Genomic DNA, 9686 nt, shown 5'->3' on the forward strand with positions numbered 1-9686 from the left:
CTTCCGTCCTGGCGAAGCCTGTTCTTTGTTTCTTCTATTTGTTTGGGGCAAAAGATGTTGAGTGATAGCACGTAAAGACGCAAAGAAAGAAAGAAAGCATGGAGGGCAATCAATTTCCGTGCAATCTGGCGTGGCCGACTTGGCGGCTATGACGGAAGACGCCGGGCTTCCACCTGGGTATCACGCTGTCTGTCCACCAACTTGCCCTTCGAGTTGCAATGGCTGCAGAGAGGTTATGGAGGTACAAATATGAGAAAATGCCAGAGTAGTTACTATGTTCAAGAAGCTAGGTATGAGAAATGGAGAGGAAAATAGATGAAAGAGTTTACAGCCGAGAATACTACCAACACGCGCCATGAGGGTTGCATGGTCGACTTTTCTCATCATGAGTCCCACAAGCCTTTTACCTGCTATATCACGATCATAGAGGTCGACAAGAATCATCAGCGCCTTGTAACGCGCCCAAATGCCACGTTACAAGTGCCTAGGTAGGCATGCCATGACCAGAAACAACTGTGGCGTGCGGTAGTAGGTAAGGCAGACATACGTACCTGGTGGTTGGTAGCAGCCCATGGACTGCTAGTGATTGTCTTCTTCGCGCTCTCTCTGTCGTGACGTCTCTTCCTCCGATGATGCTGAGAAGTGGAACCGCTTTGGCCCACGGAAGGAAAAGAGAAGGGGAAAAAATTAAGCGTGTGAGCTGCTGGAAGACGCGGCACCAACTGGAAGGCGGGCGAAAAAACAAGAGCTGGAGGCGTATAATTAGCAGCAGAGGCCAAACTGGGGACGCTTGTTGCTTGGAAAACAGGACAGAGCCGGACAGCCTCAGCCCAGCCCAGCCCAGCCCTTTTCCCTTGTACACGGGGCGCCTCTCTTTTCTCCCTTCACATCCAAGCCGCGATTCTTGCTGCCTTATTACCTGACCTCACCTGATCTCACCTCATTAGCCACAAGAAGAGAAATACCCAGCAAAAGGACGATTCGATTCAGATCTTGACCGGATCGGACAGTCGTCGGAAAGGCAATTCGAGTGCGTCCCGTCCCTCTCTTGAAAGCTTGTTCCCTTGGATCTTCTTCTTCTTCTTCTCCCTTCTCCTTCGTTCCGTCTTCCTCCTCTTCCGCTTTCCCCCCTGCCAATTCCCCCCCTTCGGAGCCGGTGCCCGCGTGTTTGTGTGCTTTTGCGTGTTCGTGCCCGTCCGCGAGTTGTGCGTGAGTGCGTTGCGTGTCTGACAAGGACAGGACAGAGAAGACAATTGAAGAACAGGACAGACAGGCTCTCACTCACTGGACGACAGGCGCTGGAACAAGCCGCTGGACACTGGACGGGAACAACGGCCGCCATTTCTCAAGTCTCTGTGACCTTTCTGACTCCAAGTCTCTTTTTTTTGCACTCTTTCCCTCTTTGCCCATTTTTTGTATCATCCTATTTTTGATTCCGCCTCCGGGGAATTTCGACTTTTTTTTGCCACCATCTCCGTCCTGTATTAGAGGGACCTCTTTTTACTTTTCCAATCTTTTTGAGGGAGACAGGGAACGACGGATTGAAGCATCATGTTGGTCGAGGTGAGTTCTTTTTTTCTGAACACGCGGCTTCCTTTTTTTCTCCTGGTCGTTTGATCCGGTTCGGTTTCGTTGCGGTTCGTGATTGATTTCGGTATTGTTGCCCATTGGACACGGTTTATACATCGTCGAAGCAATATGGCCCTTTTCTTTCCGTCTTTTGCCCCCCTTCCTTTCGGGCTTTCTTTCAAGACGAAAAGAAGAGAGCACGGACACGGGGTCGGGCAGCAGGCGGCAGAAGATGTGCTTTGAGAGGTGCAGGTTCTGAGAATCGCGACAGGACTGGCGGTGGGAGGGAAGAACAAGGACAAGTGATCGGGACGGAGAGAACAACGGCTGCCAGCTGGTGATGGCAGCGTTCGCCAACTGCCAGCCGGTCGTGGGTTTTGCCTGACACCGGGGGGGATTCATTCATTCCCATTGATTGAATGGCCTTGTTCTTTTCCTGCCCTCACTTTTCCTTCTTCTCGCGATGCTGTGCTGCCTTGGGGGATTCCTGCATCTTCACGTCCTTCATTTAAGATCTCTCTCTCAGCTCGCTGGTGGAAAGTCTTTGCCCGTCAACATACGCACATTTCTTCTCTCGCCAAGGCCTCGCCGGCACCTTCTGTTTTGAAGGATATCCTTTGTGCTTCTCATTCTTTTCCACGCGTTCACTTTGGGCAGCATTCACAGCGTGTTTTCCTTGATCTCTTACATCTGGATTCTTTCTTCACGATGATGCTCCGCAGCCGCAGAGGAGCGCCGCGCGCTGCGAAGCTTCGGGGTACGGCCGAGCCTGAAGCTGACGGACAACAGAGGAAAATCAAGGTGGTGACGGAGCAGCACGTCATGTGAGTTTCTTCTACTACGCCCCGAATTCGACTTTATATCCTTTTTCCGCCACGGCGTTTGCCAGCAATTCCTCTTTTATCCATCTGAGGAAAGGACTGAGAGTCATGGCTGGATTCCTTTTCCCTACGCTTCGTCTTCCCTCGTCGAAGCGGCCGTGCTGACCCAATGCTGCAGCGACAAGCCTTCTCCCGTGGCCGAGTTTCCCATGCGGCAATGGAGCTTGCGGCTTCACCTGCTGGATGAGGAGGGCAATGAGCGGCCTGCCGATGTCTTCACCAAGGTCGTCTACCACCTGCATCCCACATTCGAGAATCCCGTCCAGAGTAAGTCAAACGGCGCCGCGGGCTTGATTTCGTTCCCTATTTCATCCTTGTTCCATCTCATCCCCACCCCTTCTTTCCGTCTTTTCCGTCATCTTGCGCAACTCTCTGACATGGCCGCGTAGCCTTCACAAAGCCTCCCTTTGTCTGCTCCAACGAGGGCTGGGGTGAGTTTGAGATCGGCATCGACCTCTACACCACGGAAAAGACCAAGCTGGCCCCCATCATCCACGACCTGAACTTCGCCCAGGAAAGGTACGAGGTCACGCACACCGTGGTCTTCAAGAACCCTTCTCAGGCACTCCAGGAGCGGCTGCGCGAGTCGGGCCCGCTGCCTTCTGACGAGGACCGGCCCAAGAAGAAGGGCATCGCCGGCAAGAAGAGCGCCCAAAAGTACGACTACGAGAAGATTGCCGACGCTCTTGAGAAGCTTGAGGAGGAGGATCTGCTGCGCGTCATCCAGCTGATCAACGAGAACAAGACGCCGGAGACGTATATCCGAAGCGACGTCGAAGGTAAGTCCTGGCATCAGTGTGCTCTTTCCTCCTTTCGGCTCTGTCCACCCCTCGTGTTGATGCCTTTTTTTTCTCTTTCCGGATAGTGAATAACCTGTTTGAAGCTGGCGAATTCTCCATCGATCTGTACACCATGCCGGATACCCTGACGACCAAGCTTTGGGATCACCTGGTAAGTCTGCCCCGGAACATGGCTGATAGGGGTCTGCTCTGACAGCGCGGAATCGCATAGTTGAAGAAGGGTCTTGTCGCCTAGATGGTGCGCCTCTGAGTGCCTCCCACGACCATGAATGCAGGCGGCCGCCGTCGAGATGAGAGTAGCAATGTCTTTGATTTCCTTTGTTTGTCACGGCAGGGAGCATTATGAGAATACGCACAAAGGGCCGATCGATACGACGGAAGTAATTGGTTATATGTACGCAGAGGGTACGAGATGAGGCGGGGGCGCAGACAGCCTTTGGGGGCGCAGAGAAAAATTGCTTAAACGACGACCGCGAAATCGGTCACGTCTTTTTTACCGTCGAATCTACTCGACACTCTACCTCTTCCTTTTTTTATCCCGCTGAAGGCAATACTGGCCTGGGTGCTCTCTCTGTTGCCGTTGCGAAGACTGCGATTGTCCCTTGGTAGTAGGAGGACAATCGTATCGACGTCGCATGCAAATGCACTGCTCTCTCGCTCCATTTCTCTCTTTCCGACACCGATTCTCAACGATACTCGTTCCATAATTCTCATTTATTCCTTGTTTGCTTCACGACGGCTATAGGGCGGATAGCAAGGGGTGGTAGAGGGCATGATGAAAAGGATTGAAGAAGAAAAAAACATTGAGCTCCTGACACTGGGACACTGGGAGTAGGATTTGCAATAATGAGGCGAGGACAAGGAAAAAAAAAGTGTTTGCCGTCTTATAAGATGAGATTGATCTTTATCTCCATGTCTTTTGGTTATTCTTGTTCTGCTGACTCCCTTTATGCTGGCCGCTGTACATTCGATGTTGATGAAGTAAATCGATGACGTTCTTGAGCCGTTGGGTTCTTCAATAAGTTGCTGGTGATTTGATGTATCTGATGTGTGTCTGAGCTGGATTGATGACGTGGAGGTCGATACGCAACTTACATGTATGTAAGGTAAGGTAGTACTAGGTTCAAAGTTAGAACGCATGTGAGCTGATGGTTGCTGCCAGCGGTCCCTTGCAGAGTCATGCAAACGGCGTTAACGAAGATTCAATACAATCAGGTAGTTCGGTTCGTAATTGGTACGTGATGCACTTTTATACAGGGTTTCTGGACATGTGCTTGGCATTGATTGAAGTGCTACTCTTTGAACGGCTGCATTGTCCTCGACGGCCTTGCGGAATACGCCGACTAAGCGTCTCGGGATTCGGTGAGCGGTAATCTGCCCTCATCTCTTACAAAGTACTATATTTCGTCCTTGAGGAGGAAAGAAGCCAGAAATAGTAGCAAGGCATGTCTTATATGCCGGCGAGAAGTCTATTTCCATTTCCATAATAACTGCACATGACGCCGACATCTGATGCCCGCTGCTGATGTGCTGATGCTGATGCCTAACGGCAAGGAGAGTTCGCCAGGGCCCCCTTACATCCCAGAGCCCAGAACAACTGTATATTACATATGAGTACAGCTTTCGAGCAGAGTCCCTCGGTGAGGCATAGTAGGGAAGATGACGACGTGCAAATACCTAAACATCAAAATCACGAACAAAGGACTTCAGGTAAAAGGTACACGGTACGTACATACACAGCCACACACAGTGACCAAGTTCCTTTTCCCGTCAACGTGACCAATCTTTTTGCAAGCCCTTTCCCCAAAAGAAAACCAACTTGCATTTCCGTTCTTTTGCGATTTCAATGGTGGGGGAGAAGAGGTCCCTTTTGCTTTGATTGGCTATTAAGCAAAAGGCAGGTTGTTGGAGGGGGCGCTGATTGGCCGACGCGTTTTGGTGGAGAGGAAGAAGAAGAAGATGCGAGGGGCGGGTCTTCCGGTGGAGAAGGGAAGAAGGAAGGAAGGAAAGGAAAGGCAGTCGGTGCAGTTTGTTGCAGGAAGAGGGAAGGGAAAGAAACGAGACGAGCTGCTGCTGCCGCTGCCTACAAGGGTGCCTACCTATGAATCTATGTGCAGAAGTACGGATTCAGGTACCTAGCTTTAGTTGGGCTTCAAGTAAGGCGCATGTAGTAGTAGGTACCCAGTAGGCATAAGGTACTACTAGGTAAGTAGTGAGGAAAGGTGCAGGTTCACATCAGAGTCGAGCGCCGAGATGGGGTTGGTGCTTTGTAGGTTCCTCCTGCGCTTCTTGTTTCTCTGCATCTTGCCGTATCGCTTGTTAGCACGGGCGTTGGCGTTGGCTTTTCTGGGGGGCAGGAGCGACGCGGGCCGGGAACCATTGAAAAAGAGAGGGGAAGGAGGTACGAAAGTACAAAAGTACCCAAATACCTTACCTCAGGTACCGCGAGAGACTCGGTCGAAATGCGATGCAGTTCTTCTCGCCGTAGGAAGCTGGGAAGAAGAGAACTGCTTCTTTTTCTCTTATTAGGTTACCAAATGTAGTCATGGTGCTGAGAAAGGTCAGCCGGGAGAGAGGAAAAAAAAGTGCAAAAAGAAAAAGACCAAAGTCGAGAGAAGCGCAGGGGAGAACGATCGAGAGAGAGTCCAGAATCGCGATTGGTAAACTGTTACGTCCTCGTTCAGCTGCGCGCTGGCTTCAATTGGCCTTGTAATTTTTTTTTCGCGGTCTCGGCGCAGCCATTCCCTCCTCTTCTTAACACAAACAAAATCTCCCCCGGTTCTCCCACTGTGGCCTCGTCTCCCTTTTTGTCCCTTACGTCCTCTCTTCTGCAGACCAGGAACCAGCGGAAACGGTGAAGGGGAGAAGCAAAAAGAAAGAGGGAAAAAAAAAAAGGACAGGGGGAAATCCAGATCCGGCGACGGGGGGATTTCACTTCGCATCTTTGCCTTCTTGACCCGCGCCTGCAAGAGGGTGGTTCGACTTTGCTTCTTTCTTATATACGGTTCGATTCGCCTTTCGCCTCTGCGAGCGAGACACGAAAGACCCCGCAGACCCGAGCGAAGCCAGAGAGGGCTTCGTCTTTTCTCGCTTGACTTCGGCCTTACTGCCCTCGCCCATCCCGCCGCAAACCGCTCGACCATCTCACGCTGCCACTGTTTGGTGGTGTGCCGACGCAGCGAGCAGATGGCCCAATACACGAGCACCGCGAGTCCCGCCCAGTCGACGGCGACGACGGCATCAGCCCAGCAGCAGCAGCCCCCTGCCCAGGCTCGGTCTCACCCTCAGGCACCCGCGCCGCCGTCGCAATCCTCGCAGCAGCAGCAGCAGCCTCCTCAGCACAAGCGCGTCTACCAGGCGTGCATCCCGTGCCGCCGCCGCAAGGTGCGATGCGACCTCGGGAGCGTCGACAACCCCCACGATCCGCCGTGCGTGCGCTGCCGCCGCGAGAGCAAGGAGTGCTTCTTCAGCGCCACGCGCCGCAAGAGGAAGACGGACGAGGACGACAGCGACGTCGACGAGTACGTCGTCAGGAACGGCCGCAAGAAGCTGCACGCCGCCGACAGCCCGCCCTTCTCCCGCTTCGACCGCCGCCAGTACAGCGACACGCCCCTGACCCCCGGGGGCTCGCACGGGAGGAACCAGCCGCTGCGGCGGCCGGACGGCAAGGCTGGCAGTGCCCGGGCGCGCGGCGGCAGCGAGTTCGACGGCGATGGCGACTCCAACCAGACGCTCGAGAACCTCGAGGCCCAGACCGTCATGCGGCGCGGCGTCTACGGCCCGCACGACGCCCTCGACCTGCTCTACAAGGCCGCGACGGATAGGTTTGTCGTGCCATCGCCGCTTGCTCACGCCACTGCTAACCGCGAGTCCAGCCCGGCTGCGGATGTAACACACAGGCGCCAGCCAAGCATGGCGTCCATTGCCCCGGGGCCGCCTCAGCAAGCGCAGGCCGCCGCCGACGAACCTGGCCATCGTGCCAAGTCGAGGGGGCCGTCCATATCCGTCCGGTCCGAGCAGCCCATCGATCCCAATCTGGCCCGCCCAATGTTGAGCGCCCAGCCTGGCTATGAGGATGCCTTGAGGGCCTGGTCGCGGTTCCGTTTCGTGCGAGCTGGCTGGTTCACCGCGCAAGAAGCCATTGAATATATTGACTAGTAAGCGCTTTGGGATCTCGTGTCCATCTGCAAAAGGTCAAGAGGGCTAACTGTTGATTCTTCTCCTCTCCTAGCTACTATAAATACCTTTCACCACTTACGCCGATTTCGCCTCCTACCTTTAGCAACCCGTCGTCTCACTTGACCCTCCTAACGGAAGAACCCATCCTCACAGTCACCCTTCTCACGATTTCCTCGAGATATTGCCAGCTTCCCGGCACCGGCGGTATATGCAGATCGCACGCGGTGCCCGAGCAGCTATGGACCTATTTGCGCGGCATGATTGAGAGGTGCCTATGGGGGCAGGAAGCGTTTGGCGGCGGCTTCTGCGGCTCGGGGTCTGCCTCCATGCTTACCGAAGAATCTCAAACAAGCAGCACGGCTCCCTGGCGAGGCCTGCGCAAAGGCAGTTTGAGGACACTGGGTACCATTGAGTCGCTGCTGATCCTGACCGAGTGGCACCCTCGTGCTTTGCACTTCCCTCCAGCGGAGGCCACCGATGAGCTGGTGCTCCCCATTGCCGAAGCCTCTCCTTTGATGGCGTCCGAAGACGAGCTGCACAGGACCATCGGCGCCGGCATTGGTGGCAAGAGGATCGAGAGCTGGCTGGAGCCGGCGTGGAGGAGCGACCGCATGTGCTGGATGCTGCTCAGCACGGCCATGGGACTGGCGTATGAGCTCGGCGTGTTCGACGACATTGACGAGCTGCTCAAGGACGACGCCATCACCCGTCCCGAGTACAAGGACGAGGTCTACCGCCAGCGCGCAAACCGTATCAAGCGGCTCCTGCTCATCTACACGAGCCAGCTTGCCGGCCGCTTGGGCTGGACCAGCATGACGCCGGAGCACCTCCGCAAGGCTGATCCCGCCGTCGCCCGTCAGAGGCCCCTGACCACGGACAGCGGCGGCACGCCCGCGACGAACCCGTCCTCCTTGGCCAACGGCTTCAACTACGTCCCGGATCTCGAGCTCGACGATCAAATCATCCACTGCTGGGCGGGCATCAGCAACGCCATGCACCTCGGCAACGAGAAGCTGTTCAAGACGCGCAAGCACACCACGGAGATTATCCAGTCGGGCAAGTACGTCGACCTGCTGAGGGAATTCACGCCGCTGCTCAAGGACTGGTACCGAGAGTTTGAGCTGTTCCGTCTGCCGCAGTACATTAGGCACATTCTGACCATCGAGTACGAATACGTCCGCATCTACATCAACTCCCTCTCGTTGCAGGCGGTGGTCGAGCGGTGCACTAACAATGCGGGCAACACTGCCAGCTCTGGCAACGGGCTCCAGCCGACGCACCTGTCCCCGCAGACCATGATCAACTACGGCAAGCTGCCGCTGGGCCAGCTGGGAGGCTTCACCGTTCACGACCAGGAGTACGTGCGCGAGGTGGTGGACGGCAGCCGGAATCTGCTGCGGACGGTCGTCGAGGGCCTGTTGCCCGGCGGCTACCTCAAGCACGCGCCCGTGCGGACGTACTTTCGCATCATCAGCGGCGCCATGTTTCTGCTCAAGACGTTTGCCCTCGGCGCGCCGCGGTCCGACGTGAAGCTCAGCATCGAGCTGATGGACGCCACGGTCGAGGCGCTCCGCAACTGCATCGTCGACGACGTGCACCTGGGCATCCGCTTCGCCGACCTGCTCGAGTCCCTGACCAGCCGTCTGCGGAACCGATTCATCCAGGCGCCGATGCAGCAGCCGTCTGCCAAGACACAGAGCCCGGCTCCGGAGACGGGCAGCGCGGGCGCCGTGCCACAGCAGAATGGCGAGAATGCAGAGAATGGGGCCAACTGGGTGGGCAGTCACGCGCAGAGGCTTAGAGACGGCCTCAACGGGCACTGTAAGTTGAGATGCTCATATCCATGTACGTTCTCGTAAGAAACTAACCGTGTTTTTCTCATGCAGACCGAGTGCCGACTCCCGCCACCACGGAGGCTAACAACATCTCGGCGACGCCTTTCGACCTCTCGACCGGCAACTTCCCGTACCACGGGGCGTCGTCCATTGGCCCGTCCACGCCCGCGGCGGACAACAGCAACACGTCGGGCGCCGGCGGCAACATGGACGTGAACCTGTTTGACGAGTGGAACAACGCCGGCAGCGAGATGTGGTATCTGCCGCCGGGGCCGGCCTTTTTCCAGAACATGGAGAACAGCTCGGTGGCGATGACGGCCGAGGGCGTCAACGTCGGCGGCCTGGACCTGCTCGAGTACATGGCCATGGACCCGGTGCAGTTTCCGGGTCTGGACGGGACGAACAGCGGAGCGGCTAGTTGA

The 9686-nt window shown here is 55.7% G+C and overlaps 2 protein-coding genes across 2 annotated transcripts; both read left to right on the forward strand.

Moving 5' to 3' along the window:
• The first annotated feature begins 1458 nt into the window (after positions 1 to 1458).
• Positions 1459 to 3769, forward strand: BBK36DRAFT_1135678 (SAS complex, SAS5 subunit/transcription initiation factor IID, subunit 14). The gene is made up of 7 exons (XM_024892727.1): positions 1459 to 1563; positions 2359 to 2393; positions 2569 to 2717; positions 2840 to 3229; positions 3334 to 3401; positions 3462 to 3660; positions 3708 to 3769. Exons 1-6 carry the CDS (start codon positions 1552 to 1554, stop codon positions 3483 to 3485), a joined length of 678 nt encoding a protein of 225 aa, XP_024748475.1. The 5' UTR covers positions 1459 to 1551; the 3' UTR covers positions 3486 to 3660; positions 3708 to 3769.
• A 2667-nt stretch (positions 3770 to 6436) lies between these two features.
• BBK36DRAFT_1121677 (hypothetical protein) lies at positions 6437 to 9686 on the forward strand (the record flags this gene model as incomplete). Its single annotated transcript, XM_024890853.1, has 4 exons — positions 6437 to 7074; positions 7126 to 7407; positions 7482 to 9250; positions 9316 to 9686. The coding sequence occupies 4 exons, from the start codon at positions 6437 to 6439 to the stop codon at positions 9684 to 9686; spliced, it is 3060 nt and encodes a 1019-aa protein (XP_024748476.1).

The sequence above is a fragment of the Trichoderma citrinoviride genome (genome assembly GCF_003025115.1).
Source record: "Trichoderma citrinoviride strain TUCIM 6016 unplaced genomic scaffold BBK36scaffold_9, whole genome shotgun sequence".
In the NCBI taxonomy this organism is placed as follows: Eukaryota; Fungi; Ascomycota; class Sordariomycetes; order Hypocreales; family Hypocreaceae; genus Trichoderma; species Trichoderma citrinoviride.

Bases quoted from the DNA above. Each gene is read 5' to 3' on its own strand.
- BBK36DRAFT_1135678 (XM_024892727.1), top strand. The intron at 2,394-2,568 runs GTGAGTTTCTTC...CCAATGCTGCAG, and splicing joins GTGACGGAGCAGCACGTCAT to CGACAAGCCTTCTCCCGTGG. The intron at 2,718-2,839 runs GTAAGTCAAACG...ATGGCCGCGTAG, and splicing joins ATTCGAGAATCCCGTCCAGA to CCTTCACAAAGCCTCCCTTT.